This window comes from Cottoperca gobio, chromosome 13 (assembly GCF_900634415.1).
Source record: "Cottoperca gobio chromosome 13, fCotGob3.1, whole genome shotgun sequence".
NCBI classification, from domain to species: Eukaryota; Metazoa; Chordata; class Actinopteri; order Perciformes; family Bovichtidae; genus Cottoperca; species Cottoperca gobio.
In genome coordinates, this window is record NC_041367.1 from 5,893,424 (window position 1) to 5,916,946 (window position 23,523).

Genomic DNA, 23,523 nt, shown 5'->3' on the forward strand with positions numbered 1-23,523 from the left:
GGAGCCAGTAGCCTAAAAATAAGGCTACAGCCATCAACCTGTTAGCTTAGCTTAGCACAAAGACCGAAAACAGCAGACTCAGTATTTGTACTGCTTAAACAAACAAGATGTCACCTGTTAATGCATTATCTTTAGAGATGCTGTAGGCTGAATTGTGTTACCAGGCTAGCTGTTTTCCCCTGTTCCCAGGCTTTATGCTAAGCTAAGCTAACTGGCTGCTGGCTCCAGCTTCATATTGCTGCTTGAGATCCTCCAGCAAGGCCCTACTTACTAATGGTTCCACAATCTGGCTCGTCACCACAGCTTTGTATGCACCAATAGGCTGACGGGCTCTAAGATGACAACAATCCAGTGTGCATGGAGAGTTACAAACAATTAACAATTCAATAACTACACAATAAAAGCCACATCAAAAATACATAAATCCCAATAGCCTTGCACTTACATGTGATGTGCATGGGTAACTGTATATGTATGCACATATACTGTAACTGTATCATATAACTGTGAGCTGTTCCTTTAACCAACAGGTCTTAATGATTGTAAACAGTCTCCCTTTAAATCAAATCCCTCTTTGGATCCCTGCAAGGTCTTCCTCACCTTCTATATAGTACTTATAAGAACAGCTGTCAAAGTAATGATGAGAACAGACACATAATAAAATGTGCTGATGATTCGGTTGTTAGTCAGCCTACGTGGATGGGTAGGAATAAGTTCACTGGCCTGTGGAGGAGTCTTTCATCCTGCTAAATGTAGCATAAAACTAAGGACATGGGTATTGATTTTAGAAAGTTCAGGACTGTTATTAAGGGAGAGGAAATTGATCTAGTGGGACACGAGGAATATTCGGGCACATTTCTTGAAACAAAACTGTGTTTTAAAATCAATGAGATTCTGAAGCAGCATATTTTCTTCTTCTTCTTAAACTCTTTCAATGTTTTGAGTGCTTTGATTATATTTTATAGAAGCATCTTTATCTTATCTTTATTTACTGTTGTTTGACATGGACATCTTTACACAGACAGGAAGAACAGGCTTAATGTGACATGAGACAGTAGTCAGGGTAAGTCAGACCCTGCTCAGGGATATTTAGATTGTGCTGCACAAAGAGTTGAGCTCTTGCCTTCAAGTCAATGCTAGAAAGCGGAAAGAAAACAACCTCTTTGCTTCTTTTTTCACTGAGATTTTACATTTTCCAAATATGGTTTTGCACTTTATGCAACCTAAAATCTGATATAATCTTATTTGTTTTAATCGCCGTCGTTGTGGTTTTTAATCACTTATTATGGTCTCTTATTTTTATGTGATTTTCCCAGTTGTCTGATTTGTTTTGTTTTGGTGCTTTAAACCCTGCATGACTATATTTCCCTTTGGAGTTCATAGATTGATATGATTTGACAGATATGCAAGTATCTCAACAGTTGCGGTCCCTGAAGAGAAAATCTCATCAAACACTAGTCAGTGGTCTATCTGTTTGAGGATCCTTAATATGGAGATGTTGTGGAGCTTCTGCTGGGCAACATGCATTTAAATGGTTACAAATTGAGTGCTGTCTCCCTTTTGAAGGGCATGGTACCCTTTAGAAAATATCTATGCTTTTCAAACATGCATTCACACTAATGGTGTAGTTTTTTATTTTTTTTGTTAAATTGACCAGCTCAGGATTAAAGCCTCTCAAAAACCATATCGGGCTCATGGAGTCTTTGCAACTGTGTCCTGCAGTAGTCATGTGGTCGTTGAAATGTTTGGGGCTGAGAGAATAAATTACGCTAGCAGCTGGTCGCAGCTCAAACCCATTCCTCTGACACACTGTCGGCTACAACACTGTAGCCAGTCAGGCGGTTGTCCAGAAGAGGGAAATAACACACACCCATGCACATAACACAAAGCATGTCTGTAGTTTTTACTTCTGTTGTGGCTAACACAAATGAACAGCAGGTGACATTTTGGCTGTAATTGACCATTGAGAGATTTACCCCTCGAAATCCTTAGGGGAGACAAAGTAGGCTTTAACATTTATAATCGACGAATTCGTCACTTTTTCTGGCTGAAATGACAACTGTAACTTGCAGATTCTATTCGCTTATGTTAGCTAGCAAAAAGAAAATATTAACGCCATGACTTGGCAGTGTAGAGCTGGTTAGCTCAAGTATCATTTTATTTCTAATAAACATCTTCAACCAGCAAGTCAGTGGTTGGATGCATAGCCTACTTTATTGTTCTCTCAAACAGTATTTTCACTTTAAACATTACAAGAAAAAAGGTTTTAAGGAGGAGGACAACAAACAGTAAAGAGGAGGACATAGCTGCTAATGTTAGCCCACACTCAGATTCAGTAGTATCGAGGACTGGCGCCTCCGCAGTGGGGAAATACTACTGTACCCTGCACAGCAGCCATGGGGCTTTGTTTCATAACCTGCACAACCAAAATAGTTTTTAACTCATGAAATGCTCCTTGACCTTGGAAGTAAAAGGGTTAGGCGGGCATGCCAATGTTTGCAGCTTACGTTGAGCAGACAAATACACAGTTTAATCTGTTCTTTAGACTTTGCTCTTGTGTTTTTAGTATCTGAAAGGTAAAGAAAAAGACACTCCTTAAATACAAACTATCACTCTCGCTACGGGCACTTACTTCAACATGTGAAGAAATCCAAAGCTTGACAGACCTGTGTGTACATTTGCTAAGCAGTAATTGGACAATCTCTAAATACTTTTGACCAAATGTTTTTATTTTGGGGTTTTTGTGAAGCCTATGTAAGATGTGTTCTCAGAGAGGAAACCTTAGTCAGAGCTGATGTCTTAAAGTTACGTTCTTGTTGCTTTTCTTGACCACCTTACACAGTTTTTCCTTGTCCTGTTCCTTCCCTCCTCTCGCTGTCGAACCCTCCTCCTCCGGCTGTTTAACACAAATGCTTTTTATTCACTGACTCACTCGTATTTCCATTCCAACACCCCCCCTCTTGCCCCTCTCTTCCCTCAATTACTCCCTCTTTTTAAACTCCCTCTTGTTCCTCTTCTGTGTTTCACTCCTTTTGTGATTGGCAGGTGTGGGGGACTGCTAGTATGGGCACTCACACAAACATGGACACATTTGATAGCACTTGAACTCACTTGACTCTTTACTGTCTTTTTGTACAAATATGTGTGTGTTTGTGTGCGTGTGTGACAGTCAGCCTTGTCTTACGGTGTAATGGATGAGATATTATCTCTAACAAGTGTCCAGAGACCCACCCAAGACGGCCCTATTTACCCAGCTCTGCACAGGGGATTGAGAGTGCTATTTATAGTCTACAGAGATTCATTTATTCTCTATCTCTCCATACCTCGCTTTGCAGCCTTCTCTCTCTCTCAGCGATCCGCCTGATGTTCATTAATTCTACGCCTTTCACTTTCTGTCTTCATATCGCTCACCTTCTCTGCGGGACCTTTCTGTTCTTTTGTGGTTATCAGATAGTCTGAAGTGGTGGAGTTGGTTAAGAAGAGAAGTATTCAATGTCATCTGACAGATGCTTGACACTGTTTCTTCCCTTCACCTCAAGTTAGTGAGACTGGGTGAGATTAGCCAATGATAAAGAGGAAGTGGACGGAAAATGAATAGGATTAGATCGGATTTATGACATTTCCTTTAATATGACAGAGAGTGGGGATGCCAAGCAACTGGGTGTTTCACTGCAATGTAGTACTGTGGGTTTGAATCCAATCATTCTCACAAATATATATTTTAATTCATGTTTATCACCACTTTCCATGGTTAATAATAAAGTAATACACTTCAAATGAAGAGAAGATGCATACACATGTTTGTCACACACTCGAAGTGGCAGAGAGTACTACTTAGAACTACTTTGAATTACACACATGTGCATGCAGACGAGATATTCTGAAAACAGAGTAGATGAATTTACACATTTTCATCTGTTGAACCCAAACAGAATGACATCTTTCAATGAGGTGTTTTTACTACCTTTTGCTATTCAGATGTTTGCTGGATCAAAATGCTTTATGTTTATGCACCTACTAATGCATTATAGTCACCTCACAGTGAGCCCTGCCAAGCTGTGCAAATAAAGTGTGTTTAACTGCATAACGCACAACCATATACAAATAAACAAACATGATTTGGCCTGTGGCCTTTATCAGTGTCTCCCTGCTGTTGGGAAGTAAGTACAAGTACATGTCTATCAGAGCTCTCTGTGCAGCCAGACACAAAACAAGACTGACATTTCAAAGGTAAGACAAAAGCTGCAGAATGTAACCTTTTACTAGCCTGTAGTGTCATCCTTTGGTGTTTAGAATGTAAATCCACTGACAAAGATACAATGTGTGTGTCAGATAAGCTGGCAATTTAGCCTGTTTGTGATCTCTAAGTCAGTGTTTAATTCAATACATTTGCTACTTGGTAGCTATTATGTTAAAAAAAGAGTGAACCACAAGTGTGTCATGCGGGGTAACACACTTACTGCAGTATAATTAACCTCATTTCTTTTGGTGGAACAAAATGACTCACACACTCATAGTTTCCTTGGGTGGGACTACGCGTGTGCCTGGAGAGGGCGAGACCTTCACTGGTGTCGTTTTAGTCCAACACTTGGATTAATTACACACATAGTTGAGAGAGGAGAAGAGAGGAGAGGGCAGCAATGGCATGTCTAGAGTTTTTTGACTGGGCTGGCCCAAGTCGGACACTGACTTTGCAGGGATGGCATGAAGTACATGCATGCACACCACGACTCATATCTACTTTAATAACTGATATTACAGTTTCTTGAATTCCTGTGTTTACATTTGATACATAATAAGAGATAAATAGTCATATCAATCACAACACAACAGAGGCACCATGCACCGAAAACATTTAAATACCCCTAATTGAAAACTCTCAGTGTATCGGAGCTGCACTGATAACAAGCCACTTGGAGTCTCTTAGCTTGCTTGTTTGCTTGTTTGCGTGTTTGCGTGTTTGCATGTGTGCGTGTGTGTGCGCTTGTTGACATGAGTTTCAGTCTGTCACATAAAGAAGTTGTGGTGGTGATAATGACCAAGTCTGTGTGTAGGTGTGTATTCCAATGTGTTGTTTTTCCTAAAGTTTTGTATATTTAAAATAGGTGTGTTTTGTACCTGCAACAAAGCTCACGTACATCACACTCACACACACACACACACACACACACACACACACACACACACACACACACACACACACACACACACACACACACACACACATTTCCTTTCTTCTACTATATCAGGATGACAGCTAAATTAAAAGGTGTTTTTTTTCTTCCTCTTATTGCCAGCTCTGTAGTTCAAGGACTAATAATTTTGTGTTTTAATATTAATTTGTAAAAGTAGCGATGTCTCTCCCGGAGACATGCTGCTCCCCTCTTCCTCATCACCCCCTCACTACCGGTCTATCTGTTCCTCTAATGAGAGTGTTTCAGGTTGTCTGGCTGGACAGTCGTATCTCCTGTCTGCTGTCATCTTTATATCTATTCATATCCCAGTAAGAGAGAGAGAGAGAGGGTGAGGCCTGGCGTTCCCACAGGAAACAGCCGGTGACTTGGAGTGCAGTTGCTTTCTAATTATTGCTCCCCTGACCACTCCGCATATCTGCACATATCTGAGATGCCTGTACTACCCTGTTGCGCAGCTGACTGACTCATACGTCCTCTTCTTACCTCTATATGTGGAGCAGACTTTGTAACAAGGACGGACCGATAGATAGTAGATCGTACATGAAGAAATAGATAGTGATAATCATTTTATTGCTGCCTTTAAGGACAGCAAGAGAGGTGACAACACTGTGATGTACCTTACAAAGTACAATTATCTTAATTCATGGTTTTACAAATTACAAATACATTAATTTTTTTTAAAGTTATATTTTTGGGCTTTTCATGCCTTTATGATAGTGGGAAGTGCAGATTGTGAAAGGGGGAGAGAGAGAAGGGGAATGACATACAGCAAATGGCCGCAGGTTGGACTTGAACCTGTGGCCGCTGTGGCAAGGACTCAGCCTTTATATATGGGTCGTCTGTGCTACCGGGACGCCCACAAATACATGTATAAATCATTTATAGCGACAGGTGACAGAGTTACACAACAGTCATTTTCTATAAAATGTGGCACAATGCATTGTGGGATTGCTAGCATAATGTAGTTTTCATGTATATTACATTTGCTAATAAGTACAGATCAGACTCATGGGAATGTCATTCATTTTGCAAGTATTTGGTCATAAACTATTGGACCTTGAACTTTGTCTTGATGATTGACAGATGAAAAGAATCTGTTCCAATGGCAATCCATTTAGTTCAAACATATTATGATCCTGAATAAACATGCAGCTGCTTACAATCTCATTAAAATACTACTTATATTTTCTTGAGTGTTCACACGCGTAACCTATTATTAATAACCAATCAACAACGGTTATATTAAGCAAAGAGCAACACCTTCCCTACATGCCTCCTGTAACGTCAGCCCTTTAAAGTGCTCATTAGAGCTCTAACTGTCATGTCTAATATGTAACGTTGCAGACGATTTTGCTGAGCGATGGGATTCCTTATTCTCAGTCTACTTGATTATACATCAGAGATGATGTCTTATGCTCCCTGCCCTCCATGCTCTCCATCTCTACACAACCCTCCTCTTTCTCTTTTTCTGTGTCTCCAATTATTGTTGTATTAACTCCATTAGAGAAACCATCAGTTGTGTAATTGGCCAATTGGCATGAGGTTCAGGCTCCTTATCAAGTTCCATAACAAATATTAAGCCCAACTGGAAACAGAAGTGCGCAGTAAGCCCCCTGGGAGAGGCTTCATATCCGAGACCCGCGGTTCACCCTCTCCTTCTTTTTGTCTCTGTCCTTTATTTCCATCCTCTCCGCACCCTCCATCTCCCTGGTTTCCTGTTTTAATCCCCTATCTGCTCTTCCTGTGATCAGTCCATCATGTGGGGTTGTGTGAAGCTGTTCCCCTTTTTATTCTCTCTTTCTCACACACTCTTTCCCTCTCTGTGTCCCGGCCTGTACCTGATCTCCTGCTGTCCTAATCTTTTCTCAAGGGTGTAATCAATACATGAAATAACGGAGACGTATTACCATCTCTCCCTCTATCCGTCTCTCTCTTTCACACACACAAACACACACACATTCATTACCACCGGCATCAGTAGATAAACATGATGACTGTGTAGATGTAATTACTGTTAAATCAACGATAATTAGCGGCAGGATTATAGACATGTATAGACAAAAGGTACATCTTGTACTAGTTTGGATGTAAATGTGGAGCATGATTTGCCCTATTTATCCTCAGATTTGCAACCACTTAATCTTAGCTCGAGTTGACAAAGGCTTTAAGTTACACTTTATTCATTCACCCTGGGAAATTTATCCAACAATTATTTTCTTGGAGGAATGAGGTTTTCAAAGATGACTTCACTGTTCTTGACGGAGCACTCAGTCAGAGAGAGTCACACAAACAGCTGCAGTATGTTCCCAAAAGCCAGTTTTTACTGTGAAATAATGTAATTGTGTAGCAACCGCTGCACTCTGGCTCGCTGGGAATTTTTTTTTTGCCATTTACTGTTTGTATCAGCTCAGAGCCAGAGGTTTAAATGCAATTTGACCTTGTGATTTCATTTCACAGCCCAGTTGCTTTTTTCCTCGAAGCTAACACTGAAGGAATCAACAGAACAGAACTGATAAAAATATCTAATCAAAAATCCCCCGTTTATCCATTAAGTCAGAGCTGAAATTGATAACACACTGCCCCTCTTGAGAGGCACCGCTAACTTTCCAGCATTATCAGTCTTCTCTCTCTATTTGTTGTGGGGAAAAGACTGCATTGTTGACACTGACAGCAAGATACAAGCCAAGGTTAATGTAAAGGGAAGATTGTGGCTATGGCAAATGAGCTATTGTGAAGGTATGATCGGGCACCTTGATTAAGGTTAAGGAAAGAGCATGGTTACATTTGAGCTAAACATCTGTTCCTCTGAAAGGTAAAAACACAGCTTTCTTTAAAAAGAAAAAGGTCATTTTAACAAAACGTTCCTATTTTCTGAAGGAATTTAAATAATCCTCCAAAACTCTTCTAACTATCAGGATAAAACAATATTCCATCCTCTGCACAATAAAAAGAATACTTTCTTAAGCCAAATAAAGATGGTCGCCGTGAATGACGTATGTTCTTTGCTCGTTTTATATGACACAAAAAACAGGGGGCACACACTTGGGCAAGTCTGCCACAGTCTCCCTTATGAAAGTCTGATGTGCTACACTCCCATCGACCGCACCCTTACTTTCCATCTTTTAAAGGACACACTACTTCTTGGCTGGCAGAATATGGTTATTGGACATAAATAGTAATGTGTTAAATCCTCCAACGTAAACATAGTTCCTACTGCTGTCATTTGACGATGCTATGCTAAGCCTTGACTGCATATATCCCATCTAATGCTTATTCAACGGTTCCATTTTCTGACTCACTTTCTCCATGTCCTGTTCTTGCTAAATTGTTTCTTTGCTTCCTCCCTCCTGCTGTCCCTGTATGTGCAGTCCGTCCATCTTTCCCTCCCTTCCTGGGTGGGAGTCAGTAACCGGGCGTAGCTGTTGTTTCATCACCACAGCCACTCCAGCTTCTCTTCTTTCCCTCTTTCTCTCATCTCTGTGTGCAGGTGTGAGTGAGTGTGTAAGACAGACAGATAGGTGTCCTCTCATAGAGGGCAGCCATAGAGACACACAGCAGGGATCCACCTCAGGGGCAGTGCTCTTAGCAAGCTTTTACTTTCCAAAGGTCAGTGTTGGAAACACACGTTGTCCTCCTTACCTGAGGCTGAAGAGAACAAAGAGAAAGAACAATGAACAATGTCCAGCTAAAACCATGTTTTTTCTATTTTTCAGTTGTGTAAACTCTCCCAGTCTGTCTTGACTTATGATGCTCATTCAAACATTGTCCACTCTTGGTTACTTTGAGCTAACATACCATAGCATTACATACACAGGGGGACACAGTGCTGCATTGTGTGAAAGCTGAACATGTGGAAAGAGCTGGCCAGTACGGGCTTTTCCTCTGGACAGTGGAAACATTAGGGTTGAACGGGAATTTGGGTTTGGCCTGTAGTGATTAAGTGAGACTCCGGTGTGCTGTGTTTTTTTGTTTGTGCTTTGGCCGTGGCTGTTTGCTCAGGTAGAAATTGAGAGGCTTTTACAACTCCAAAGAAAGTTGTTGATTATTTAACAGAGTATAATATATAAACTGCTGTTTTGCTGCCTCTCTCTCTATTTCACATTCTTGCTGCCCACAACCACTTGACACAGCTACATGAGAGCATGTGTAGAATAAGCTATTAGGATACAAGGGGCATATTCATTTCACATAAGCACTCAATTAAAACTTGTCTTGTTCTTCTATTAGGGCTGGGTAATATATTGATAGTATAGCAATATCGTGATATGAGACGAGATAATATTGTAATATGGCATAAGTGTTGTCTTTTCCTGGTTCTAAAGGCTTCATGAACTTACCAGACTGTTAGCTTTAACAACTTAGTCATTATAACCACATTATTGATGATTATTCATCAAAAATCTCATTGTGTAAATAGTTTTGTGAAAGCACCTATAGTCAACCCTACGTTGACGTTGCAATATCAATTGCGATATTTGATATTCGCTATTTTAACCCAGCCCCACACTGTAGAAATACAGCTTTTGATTTAACGTCAGAGCGGATGTGTGCATTCAATGTGTTGCACATTGGACATATTAATACAAAACCTGATAGGCCTATAGTAGGCTATATGTTTGTCAGTATTAAGTTTAACCAGATATATCAAGTTAATAATCGACTGCCAATTCACATCCAACAAGCTCTATTGGAGTCGGTTAGTGGATGTAGAGGCAGCGAGAAAACGTATGTTTGAAGTTCTTTCTGCAGCTCCGAAGCAGCAGTAGAGAGGGTTTAACACATATGTGCTCTACTTTCTCTTTACTTCTTTGTAAAAGTTCTTGATTATATATTGAGCATGAGAGGTGTCAATTACCACAAGTATCATATCTGAAGTGAAAATCCAATGGATTTTATCCAAATAGATGACAGCTTCTGGCTGTCTCCCAGTGACAGCTCAACCTTTCACATGTGGGATCATTAATGAGAGCCACCATCTGATGCTACACTGCATAATTCCAACTGTCTCCCTGGCTCACTTTGAAATGTTAAATTGTAGCTACAATAAAATGTCAGTTGTACAGTGTAGTGAGTCAGTAGCTGTGAGTTTATGATTTAATTTAGCAGTTAGCTAGCTCCAGTGAGCTGCTCATTTAGCAGTTAGTTAGCTTCAGTGAGGATGCTCATTTAGCAGTTAGCTAGATCCAGTGAGCTGTTCATTTAGCAGTTAGCTAGCTCCAGTGAGGATGCTCATTTAGCAGTTAGCTAGATCCAGTGAGCTGTTCATTTAGCAGTTAGCTAGCTCCAGTGAGCTGTTCATTTAGCAGTTAGCTTTACTTTAGCTTGCTAAATGAGGCTCGCTATTGTAGCACTTATGAGCTTCTTAATTATGTCTTGTTATGCAATGTATTTTTTGTGGTTTTAACACAAGACAACAATTTAGTTTTTCACAGGCATCAAATTCATTGTTGGTTTTAGTTTCTTCAGGGAAATGTTTGATTAAATATAGCCTAATAGTGTTATTCTTAAATTTCCCTTCATTTGCTCCTTGTATTGAAGTTACTCCCAGTAAAGGCCCAGTTAATACGTGACACAAGGGAAATTAACTTCTTAAACATATTCAGAGGGGAAATAGTGGTCTAAAGGCCCAGACACACCAAACAGACATCAAAGATCTAGTGGCGACAGAGAAGACTGTTGCGTCGGTTCATGTTGCCTGTGTCTTTGCCAATAAGTCGCATTTGGACAAGTGAACTGGAAGAACTATGACTGTAAATATACATGCCATTGCTATGATACACATATTAAAACAAAGCAGCACCATTTTCGCTGAACCCATGTCATTGTGAAAATATCTGTGTATGAATGATCAGATGAAAGGAAGATGGATAATTAAAAGAGACTGTGTGCCCTCTTCACTTTAGTCGTTTGTTTGTTTTCCTCACATCTGTTTCTCTTCTTGTGCACTGATTTGCTTAAACTGAACAGCCAATCAGAGCGGCTGGCTCTGCCGCCGATTCAACATGCTGAATCAGTGGCGGAGAGTATCGGCAGGGCTGAAAAGTGCTGTTGTCGCAGCCTACAGACGCTCACTGGCGACCTGACATTAACCGGCGGCAGATAATCTGCTTGGTGTGTCACGGCCTTTAGATGTCCTTTATCTAAACACTTAAATAAGGGAAGGGCATCAGCCTAATTGAATGACCTTTAAAAATTTTTTGGAACAAATCAATCTTGTTTATTCCTCATTTTGTCCTCTTGTCCCCAGGAAACAGGAGCTGCTGAACATTTCCAACGTCCCTCTGGGAGAATGTCCCCCCTCACCGCCCCGCACTGCACCGCCCAGCATGAAGGTAGGACACACACACGTTATTGTGCACATGCACACATATAATGGTGCTTGCATGTTTACACACACATTTATTTAGATATATATTGATTGACTGAGTTTGTCATTGTCATATTTGCCCTTTAGGCCTAATGGAAAGTCTATTAATTCTGATTATCCTGATTGAGAAATCCATTTAGTAAACAAAGGGGTTCAGAGACAGGGTCAAACTGCAGGACAACTTAAATTTCACAACATGACATGACACATATTATACAACCACGTGAGGTTTTTACAGGTAATAATGTTGTTATATTCCACAAAATGTATATGTTTTAATAATCCATGGCACTATTTTCTAGTTTGTCTTCTACTTGCTGTGTATTCTAGGCTGTAAACCGTAAATATTTAATTTGGATCTATCTATAATATCTATGTAGATTCACTGCTTTAAATTAGTCAAATACAAATTCTACAGCTCGGACACCCTGCATGATATTTTGACTCTATTTTGCATGGCATATTATAATCTCAAGGTCATCTACGCAATCTTAATTGACATTAGTTCAGCCTCTGTTTAAGACTCTTCATAGTTTATTTTAAATATTGCTAAACATTCTGACTTCATTTTGATATTTGGTTTGCAGTGAATGCTCCTCCTGGCTTGAAATGATGCAATCCCTTTTCTGTCATCAATGTTTGTATGATATAAATGCTGATAATTGTTGAGCTGCCTCTGGAGGCGGGGGGAATGAGAGCCTGATAATAATATCACTTTTATTTTCCGTAATTAGACTAGTTTTATGGGCAGTTCTGGTAGGACTTAGAGTCTTTGGGTTGGGTTTCCTATTGCCAATAAGGGGTTGTGTTATGAAAAGGGAATTGCAATTGAATTATTGTGTGGTGTAGATAGGTTCATGGCCCCATTTGTTCATGACAGTAGGAAAAGGTTGGATGCTTTATTCTCAGTTGCACAAATTGTGAAGTGCCATCAAATGTAACTTTGGCCAAAACTGTGACTCGGTAAATTGAAAAAAAACATCAGAGCAAAACCAAACTGAATATGAATACAAATTGAATCCATTTTTTTCTCTCCATCTTTTACAGTCATTGTCACACTGTTTCATGTAGTGACATATTATAGTACTACACATATAGAGAAAGCATTTTACTATGTATATGAGATTGTAAGGTGTCGTGTTTTCAGACATTCATTACTCACATTGCATTGCAGCTGAATCATTTTAATTATTTCCATCCAGCATGATAAAAGAGAGGCACATTTTGCAGTGCGATATGCAAGAAATAGAGGATGTCTCCTGCCAGACGGAGCCACTTTCCGCAGTATGGACTAAGCCATCATTATTGAATCTGCTGAAGACAACACAGGGAGATAGCACAGAGAGGAGGAGAGGAATGGAAAGGCAAAGTTTCATGGTCACGGTCAGAAAGACTGATTGACTGAAAAAATAACTCAGTACAGGAAGACACCAATTTTCCTCTCGGTGTGTGGCTGATTTCTAATAATTATCAATCGGCAACCCACAATTTTGCTGTGTGCTGGAGTGGTCTAATGGTCAGCTATTCATCATCAATGTTACACTGGTAAAGAAGTTATGAAGAGTAAAATTTCCTGTAATCACAGTCCACATCTAACTGGCAAAAGGGACTCGTTGACGGAGGAGGCGAAGAGGCATAATAAATAGTACAAATACAATTGCACAGACTGCATGCCGTTGTTACGCAGCACAGTTATTGCCCTTGCCCTTTTAATACAGTGGCCATAAAGATGAGCCTCCTGGCCAGCCGCGCATACTGCAGTACTGGAGCTACTGATTTTAAACAGGTTTTTCAGTTGTTAGGACAGGTGTTTACGCTTGGAGGTCAGGTAACAGTGGTGGGTAAACATGTAGACAGGTTTAAATTAGGGTTAGGGGATAAATGTGCTGAAGGAAAGTCCTCACAGATGTCGGTAATTCTACTCTTATTACACATAATGTAGTGTGTGTGTGTGTGTGTGTGTGTGTGTGTGTGTGTGTGTGTGTGTGTGTGTGTGTGTGTGTGTGTGTGTGTGTGTGTGTGTGTGTGTGTGTGTGTGTGTGTGTGTGTGTGTGTGTATCGTGTCAAACCATACACACTGGAATAACCTGTTTTCTGCGTCACTTGACTTTCCTGTTTAGGGTTTAGGCGTTAAAAGGCAAAGAGAGGGGAAGTGACTTTCTAAATGTAAAAGGGAGGTAGGAATAAGAGGAAGGTAGAAACATCAGAGGGCTCAGATGTTTTAGTAGCTATTGCTAAGGTAAGTCTGCATTTTGACTCAAAACACAACCAGACAGTTTGTTACTGAGAACAACTTGATATGTAATGCTTGCACTGCATCTCTGAAACCCAGTTTACATCATATTTTTAGTCGCTTTACACCCACATGTGAAGTATTTCACAACAATATTTCGTAACCCAGGGACCAAGCCAAAATAGTATTGACTGATGTATCCAATACAGATGTCAGCCAGTGTTCCAGGTATCTGACACGTAGAGCCCAGAGCTGCCAGCTCAGGTGCATCCTTCATCCACTCGTCACCTGTTTGACCCAGTGAAGGAGTTGTGTTGTGGGCAGGAGAGGAGAGTCTGTGCATGCACCGTGCCGTCATGCTAGGAAAATGCTGGCTTTTGCTGAGGTGCAGGAATTTTGAACAAGGCTGTCTCAAACAGAATTGAACTGCACTCAACTAGAAAAAGCAAGCGGCTGCTGTGTGGATATAATAAGAGCATGATACCTGCGGTACTCATGTCAGCTTGACTCACTAGGACATTTAGCTCGTTCTCATTTAATTCCTTTCCCCAAGTTTTCAATTGCTGTTTTTGACAGTTAAATTCTGTAATATTTCTTTAATCCTAAACATAACACAATGAAACATGGAGGCCACTGTTTCTGTCTGTGACATATCCTCATTGTTGTCAATGTGCAGATGATTGGGTCCATGACTTTACATGAATATGTGTGAATTGTAGCAGCCAACACGTCTGTCAGTCAAGCAGGCCGGCAGCTGATCTAATCTGCCTGCAGTCTGTGATAGCCCCAGCGGGTTGCCATGGGAGATAAGAGATGCAGATGCAGAGAGAGAGAGAGAGAGAGAGAGAGAGAGAGAAAGAAAACACACAAGAAGATAGGAAGTAGGAGGAAAACAGGACAGGCAAAGAAAAAATAACAGAGTGTTAGAAGAGCGAACACATTAGCATAGTGAGACACATAGTGAGGCCGACAGTGCAAGGACAGATTGACAGCTAAGCGGAGAGACAGATAAGTGTCTCCTGTCCTAGCTCTTGTCTGGTCACTGCGGTGGATGTAGATGATGAATGAACACACTGTCCAGCGCTGCAGGATCCCACTCAAAAATGTGCAAGGACAAGCTGCATCAGTGCGTCTTTTAAATTGTCACGGCCAACAGCGTGTGAGGACGTGCCACTCACATCCCCATAGATTCAAGGAAAAGTAAAAGATAAGGCTGCAAAACCTTTCTCTCGTTACTCTCATATGATCCCAGGAAGCATTACTGACTGAGAGCGCAAGCTGACTGCCAAATTTGCTATCTAACAGATATGTTGTGCTTATTGTTGGTCGGGCTGTCTGGGGTCGGCTGTATCGGCTTACAACACCTCTAACTGGTTAATATTAACTGGTTGATAAGCTCTGTATGTGTGTAAGTGTGTGGTTTTGTCTGCAATGGGATTATTAAAGAGTGCAGGTAACCAGTGTAGGGAATAACATTAGTTGTTATTACAGTAGTGCTGTCAAAATGTCGTAATTTACAGTGCTGCTAGGATACAGCCAGTCAAAGACTTTCCTGGTTGAGGAGCTGCAGTTCAGTGGTAAGGCATTTATTTCCCGGTTCCTCTTGTTTTACATTTTATGACGCTAGCTGAGTGTGCAGCTCCCAGACTGGTGCATTTATTAGTGAGATAGTGCATGTTAGTGGCTGCCAAAGTCATTTAAAGTAGGTTATAGTGGGTCCTTTCATTTTTGTCATCGGTTACAACGTGATTTAGCAGCAGTGTACTGAGTTGCCATTTAAAGCGAAAACATGGCACTGCTGTTCTTCTTTATCTTGAATGCTTTTAGGGAACTTAGTCCTTTAAACCAGCTTTCTTTTTTAACAGGAAGTTTCATTTGAAGCCGTGAGTGTGTACATGTGTGCGCGCACACTTCTATAGCTCAAACCACCCTGTAAATACACTGCATTTACACGTTATATATGTGGCGAAATCTAAGCACAAAGACACAAAGCATGAAGGCCATTATCACCCTCACAGCTTGTTTATGTGTCAGTGTGGACGCCCCGGGACAGAGACGTGTGAATGCACTCAACGAAGCATGTTTGAGTGTGCGTTACTCTCTGAGGAAGTGGTTGCTTATCAGTGTGTGTGCATGTGGGTGTGAGAGGCTGGGCGTCTCTATCCTGCCCTGCCCTCTTGACACAGCTAAGTTTACAATGTGGAGGAGACTGGAACACAGTTAGCTGGCCTGCAAGATCTGCTGCTGTAAACACCAATGTTACCAATTTAAGAACGTAAGTGTCGAAACACTTGATTAAAGTGTAAATGAATGTCGAGGAAAGGGTGATGACTCTGCTGCTGTACTGACTAAATGTGTGGTGCTCTAAAAGTAACATTTTAACAGTATAACACCCAGTTTTATATGTTTTGTAATCTTTCTTTCTCTGTTTCAGTCTGCAGAGTTCTTCGATATGCTGGAGAGGATGCAGGTATGAACATTTCATGAATTATTTCCTTTCCTGTGAATCCAGTTTATTTCTTTGTATCTCTTCCTTATTTCCCCCGCTGTATGTTCTCCTATTGAACAAAAGTTGCATATGTGCAGTGTAGCTGCATGTTTGTTCCATCAGGAGATTCTTGCACCAGGTATGACTTTGAACATACTGTGAGATGTCCTCGCTCTTATTCCCTGACCACAGCCAGATTTAACATATACAAGGATGAGACAGACTTTGATGATTCCATCAGTAGCGGTCAGCCCACTGGGTTCAGTCAGTTGCTCATGGCATTACTATTTTTTCGTTCTCTGTAAGGAATTCATTCAATTCATTGATTTTTTTCTTTCTCTCTCTCTCTGTATGACACTTCTTTGTGCCCCCCCCCCCCCCCCCCCTCGGGCCTCTAAGGGCACATGCTTTGACTAGACTGAGGACAGATGGGGGATATAAAAAGGGAGAGGAGGAGGAGGAGGAGGAGGAGGAGGAGGAGGAGGAGGAATACAGTGTGAGGAGAAATGGAAGGCACAGAAAAAACAGAAAAAGGGAACAAGTCCCTGAAGGAAGATTCTAAGAGAAGTAGAAGTGCTTTTAGCAGGTACTTTGTGAGGAAATAATGGTCAATAGCTCACAATGAAATCTCCAAAATGTGTGATTTGGGCAGTCGTACCGGATTTAGACACTGGAAATGTTCACAGGGAGTCAATAGAAAGACTCTTACTTTTATGAGACATTGTCCACATCCAGTAGGTGTGACCACAGAGAAGGAATTAGTTATGCATCAACCACATTGAACTACCCAAAAAAAGAAATGGTAAAGGCTCTTCCACCTAATTTTTCTATTTTCTATAAGAGTATTAGTCTGCTTATATTCTGTATTTTTCTTTTTTTAATCAATAAATCCCATGAAAAAGATCAAAACCCCACGATACATCGATCCTAATAGCGAACATTGTAGTCTGCCTTATATAGTTTATTCCTCTTTGCCATAGACCTCCAATGCACTTGTTGACATGTTCCTTTATTAGGATAAACATGAGCACTGAGGTTTATTTTTAGTCACTCCCACATACATCGTCCTGCTGCTTTAAAATACAACAAGTGTGTATTAATCCGCTGATAAAAATAGTTCCCAATAAATGCTGCATGGCCCAGGTGTTTTAGGACATTTTTATTTTGAAAATAAAACTATATATTTGAGACCCTTCAGTCTGAATGAATAGTCTTCAGAGCCATAGACACGATAGGGAAGTTATGACTAACTTATGATCTTTTTATGTGATATGTTGACAAATATTTAGGAAGGCCAGCCCAATACTATAATTTTGAATCCTAATATGCCCTTAATAACACAGAGTGAGACAGGTATAAATGATGCTGCTCGGGAGACACAGAAGCACGGGCTGACTGAAGACATCACTTGAGTTATTTGGAAAGTGTGTCAGTGAATGGCCGATGATCAAAGAGTCTCACATACACACAGAAAGTGTGCACCTCCTCCATCTTTTCTGACTCTCAGCTTGCGTTGACCTGCTCTCTTAAGCTCTGCCACCTCTAACTCCACATATTGAACTCAGTGTTCAAAGTGTGCTTCACTACTGTAATCTGGACGGTGCTGATGAAGGTCACCTCCTCCTTTCCGTCTTCATATTGTAACTTCATCTCTTTCCACCTCTGCCTCCTTCTTCCTCCTTTCTACTCTCTTCATCTTTGTTTCTCTGTCTATGACAGAAAATGAAAGCCTCTTCAGTGCGTCTCTGTGATCAGTCTCGAATTGTTGACAATGACTCCCCCGTGACTGTAACAGCTGTGCCATCAATATGCACTCAGATGGAAAACACACCACTATAGACCAGGCTGAGAAGTGTGTGTGTGTGTGTGTGTGTGTCCGTTCAAATAAAATCTTGGCAATATTGGTGGCATTAGAAGTGATGGTAGTGGTGTGTATGTTCAGCACTCTGCATTCCCTCACGTGTTCATTTCATCACTTATATGCTCAGTCATGTAGACAAGCTGTTCCACTGGGCCCGTATGATAATTGGCCAATTTACTCCGTGTCTGCCAGATTGGCTTTTTATTATCTGCATATATATATATATATACAAAACACTGCAACCTCAGCCCGTGTCTCAGTTCTGCTGTGTCCAAAAATAAGGCAATAATAAATGAGGAAAGGAAAACTTAGCATGTCTGGAAGCTGGATTCAGAGAGATATAATGACTAAGTGTCTGCATTACCTGTGTGTGTGTGTGTGTGTGTGTGTGTGTGTGTGTGTGTGTGTGTGTGTGTGTGTGTGTGTGTGTGTGTGTGTGTGTGTGACAGAAAAGTGAATCAGCGTGTATGACTCATTCAGTTGTCATCTGGCAACAGACACAATGAGGTCTGAGAAGGAGAGTGCCATATTTCTGGGACAGTTTTTAAATGCACAAAAATATGCAAATCTTGCTTTTTGACCCTTGTGCTTTTCCGTCCTCATGCTGCGTACGGACACTAATTAGGTCCCTAAAGCTGAAGAGACCAAAAGATGGAAGGTGTGACCAGACACCAGACACACACTTGCACACATCTCTGCATGTTTTCCTCCATCACTGCTTCATCATGCCTCCTGATTTGCTCTGTGGTTGTTCTTGTCTCATCTGTCAGCCTTTGAGGGATTCTGAACCCCCCTGTGAAAGCTTTTCACATTTGTCTCAGGGCTTTTAAAGTACAAAATCCATAGCTTCCTGATTTGATTGATTATAAGTTGAATGAACTCCAACTGTCAATTGATCCTCTCTGGACTGCCAGTATCCTGACTCCTGCTGCTGCAGAATATAAATGACTGGCTGTCTGTAGCGCTGCGCCCTCAGTGGTGCAGACGGGCCTCAGCACTATTTAGAGGTCATACACTGGAACTGTGCTACGCTAGCAGACTACCAAACGACTACAGGCTCATAGCAACTCTTAACCCCAGGGGCTACTGAATCAAAACAGCTCCGACATCATCAAGGGGTGACACGCCCTCATTGATGCTTGCTGGTGACTGTGCATTTCAGGCTGTTGCATCATCACCTAAGAGTCCATTCTGGCCAAATAAGTTATGTTACCTTTCTGTTCCTGTGTTTGTGACTGTGCTCGCAACTGTATATCATTGTGGTGAAAGTTGGTGAAGCTCACTTATGTTGAAAATGAGTCTATTTAACATTGTGTGTGTCCTCTATTTGACAGGATGACTATATCCCCTACCCACGGATAGAAGATGTGAGTCATTTCTCACTCACGTAATACACTCATAACACACATTTACACCCCTCTCATGTGTAACCACTAGCTAGAAGTGTTTCCGACAATAGATAACACATTTAAGTAATTTGCATTTTTTGTATTGCATGCTTAACAAGCTTAACTTATGAAGGTGCGATTATGGTGAACTTTCCATGCCCAAGAGCTATTACATTGGATCATATTTTTGCTTTTATCTAACTCCCGTCCGCCCTTCTGTCCAAGGTCCTGGAGAAAGGTGGGCCATACCCCCAGGTAATCCTGCCACAATTCGGGGGTTACTGGATTGAAGATGTGGAGGCACCAGTAGGGACCCCCTCCTCCTCAGAGTCCAGTTTCTGTGAGGAGGAGGATGGAGGAGAGGGCATAAGCCCTGGTGGGGGGCACAGCTACCGCCTGGAGTGTAACAGCACAGCCCGCGCCTACCGCAAACACTTCTTAGGCAAGGTGAGTGTACGTGTGTATTAATGTCAGTTTCTCCATGTATTAAGCAGAGGAATAATGTTGTTGTGTCTGACCTTAAAATATCTTTCTCTCACAACCTTTTTTCTACAATAATACATCCAGGAACACATGAACTATTACTGCACTGGCAGCAGCATAGGCAACCTCATCATGTCTCTGAAACACGAGGAGGCTGAGGGACAGGAGTTCCTACGCATCATGCTCAGGTACATGGAGGGAGATTCACTTAGAGTACTAGTATCTCAATATGATGCATTGCATGTGTCAAACTGTAAAGTACGTCTAACATACATAGCCTACATGACATATTCACCCTCATTTGTACAATCCATGTTTCTCTTGAGTCAAGACAATTATAGTCTTTAACGTGTGTGCACTCCTGGGACCCCTGCCCTCTGCCGGTTTTCTTTGTCCTCTCTTCTCGTCCACTACAGCAATGATAATAACAAGACTAGGAGTATAGAGCCATGCTAGCGGCTCTATGTGGCACAGCAGTGCTTTGAGCTAAATGCTAACGTCAGCATGCTAACATGCTCACAATGACAATACTAACACGCTGATATTAGGCAGGTTTAATGTTTACCATGTTCACCATCTTAGTTCCGTGTGTTAGCATGCTAATAAGCAATAAACACAAAGTACAGCTGAAGCTGATGGGTAGACCTACGATTATTAGTGTTTTGGGTGTATGGTCATAAACTAAAATATTGGACAAAATGTTTTGCAGCCTGATGAAAAGTCAGAGGACTGATAGCGCAAGAGTAAAATAAGGATAATTGCTGAAGTCAGGAGGAATTCGACCAGGAATGAACAACTATTATGATTAATATTTCCAATAGTTGTTGAGAGATTGCACCAAAGTGTTTCAACAACTCACCAACAGAAAGAGCAACATTGCCATCCACAGAGCCATACTGCTAGCATGGCTGACAATAATAAAGAAGCAGGCCTACCGGGACTCTGCCTCTCTCCTCGGAAATGTGTCTGCTCTTTGTCACGATTAACATCTGAACAGATTTCAGAAAAATGTCTTTGAAGGAACAAATCTCTGTACAATCTGACCCGCAGAGCTCCTGTTCTTGTTGTGTTGCAGGTCGAGGATCAAAACAGTCCATGACAGGATCTCTTTAGCAGGCATCAACCAGCTGCCTAGTGTACCACAGATTGCAAAGGTAAGATACGGTTAACGGTTAAACTCAGGCCAGCGTACTTTAGATTACTCGCTTGCAAAAGAGAAACACAAATACATTTCCCCAATAAATAATAAAAACGTGCTTGCTTCATCTTTACTCTTCCAACAGTAATTATCATCCATGCGTCCCATTTTGCATTTTTACCCTGACATGTGATTGAATGATCCAGTCAGGGATGTGCGATGGGATGATAAACCAAAGATGTTCAATGAGTCAATGCCAAGAAATACATTTAATATATTTTAATTATATTAACTATGTAATTAAGCTTTTGTGCATACACTCAATGTATGAAATAACCTTTCCATTGTGTGTCCAGTGTATCCATACTCTAGCTATAATGAGATTTCTCTCATATGATACCAGTCAGATAAAGTGAGTCTCTTTTCTTCTCAGCTTCTGTGTGACGATGCCACGGGGCTGAAGTTCAACCCGGTCCTGTACCCTCGGGTGAGTTCATCCTCAACTCCCACGTTGCAACCTCATTATTACCATTCTGACCTCAGCTCATCTAGTTATAACTCTATTCATTCCAGCATACTGCGGAGTGACAAGGGGGCACTGTTGGGTTGTAAGTGCAAACGCTACATTCAATAATATCTGCCACGACTTCATAACTTCATCAGTAACTTTTCTATATACTGCACATCCAGAAATATTTCATGCACTTTACTTATGGCCTGGGGCATTTGTTTGAAGATCAACTGAGTCAGTGTTTCCTTTAATTATTTTTGTCAGCATCACTCACTACGCCAACGCCTTTGTTAACTTTTGACGCCCTCTTAACTTGAAAGAAGCACACAACTTATCGCATTGTACCCTCATTAGCCCCCTACCTCTCGAACATCTGCCCTGTTCAGTAAGTACGTTATTCCAAAATGATTGATGATACAAGACGGCAACAACTTCCTAAAATGGACGCCATGAATCTGTTTCTCCTCCTGTGAGCCAGGCGGAGGAGTGTGATGGAGCATGCTTTCAGCCTGGGCCTCAGGAAAGGGAAAAAAAAACACCCATCTGTGTCGACGACGAGTTCACTGCCTTCGCTGAGGGCCGTGACAGTTTGTCGCATGTCAGCCTGTAACCTGGGGCCAAATAAACCTGCCCTGGGGACATGTTGGAGAAGGAGAAAAAACATGTTTTCCTTATTACCACAGCAAGAAAAAAAGTCTGTAACAAGTTGAGTTAGATAAATCACCATGGCGAGTACTGTAAGTAAAAAATATTTGTTTTTGTGCATGCACAGGGATCCCAGTTGATAGTGGCGTATGATGAACACGAAGTGAACAACACCTTCAAATTTGGAGTCGTCTATCAGAAGTTTGGACAGGTGAGCGGCCATATTGATCTTGTCAGTGTACTCCAGTTTAACTCGCATACACCGTCTGATCTTATACACTTTAAGTCTTCTATCTTCCGCCCTGTTTTCTGTCCTCCATTCCATAATCATGTCTCCTCTCAGACGTCAGAGGAAAAGTTGTTCGGGAACAACTGAGGAGACGCCAGCTTTCAAGGAGTTTCTCAGTACCCTGGGTGACAATATTGAACTTCATGACTTTAAAGGGTAAGAGTAGAAGTACAACGCAATTATATTAGAGAAAAGAAACAGAATGAAGTGCATTAAAATCGGGAAAAAAATATTTGGTAAAATCTTAATTAATTGAGACCATAGAAAAATATCAAATGAATGTATGTCATTAGAGTGCATTGCAATATAGCCGAGTAGCAGCGTTTAACTGCTGTAACCTTGGGGCAATTTGTCGTGCTGTTTCGGCCTCAGCATGCGACCGAGATAAACTGCTTAGCAAAACAGATCCGAGAAAAGAAAGTGCTACATTGACAGGTAATCAGAGCTTTGTATACTGTGTTTATTGCCTGGCAGGCTTTTTTCTACTGTGTTACACTGTGATACTGTAAGGGAGGCTGACACATTACAGGAAACACTTTTGGGTGGCCTTGGAGCTAGTTAAGCACAAAATGTGATGAAAATACATCAAATATAATATTATCTTATTACTGTAGGCTGGATGCCATGCAGAGAACGTGACACATGTGCTTTGATCATGTGACAGGTTCCGCGGTGGGCTGGATGTATCCCACGGACAAACAGGGTCTGAATCTGTCTACACTGTCTTCAGACAGAGAGAGATGATGTTCCATGTGTCAACCAAGCTTCCCTTCACTGAGGGAGACGTGCAGCAGGTACACTGGAGTTATAATCACTGGATTTAGCTGCAAAGTCAGGATCCTTTGGCTCAAAAATACCAATATTATACCGGTCAGATGTGGTGTATGACAATGTGTCATGCTTTTCAAAGTGCTAAATTGCCATT

The 23,523-nt window shown here is 41.2% G+C and overlaps 1 protein-coding gene across 1 annotated transcript in view; it reads left to right on the forward strand.

Annotated features, from left to right (window-relative positions):
- LOC115017448 (rap1 GTPase-activating protein 2-like) overlaps positions 1-23,523 on the forward strand; it is a 76,943-nt gene that overhangs the window by 45,666 nt on the left and 7,754 nt on the right. Inside the window, 12 exon segments of the mRNA XM_029445888.1 lie at positions 11,443-11,527; positions 16,230-16,265; positions 18,770-18,802; positions 19,479-19,511; positions 19,758-19,979; positions 20,100-20,203; positions 21,091-21,169; positions 21,587-21,640; positions 22,437-22,520; positions 22,653-22,682; positions 22,684-22,754; positions 23,263-23,392. Coding sequence (XP_029301748.1) covers positions 11,443-11,527; positions 16,230-16,265; positions 18,770-18,802; positions 19,479-19,511; positions 19,758-19,979; positions 20,100-20,203; positions 21,091-21,169; positions 21,587-21,640; positions 22,437-22,520; positions 22,653-22,682; positions 22,684-22,754; positions 23,263-23,392 — 961 coding nt within the window.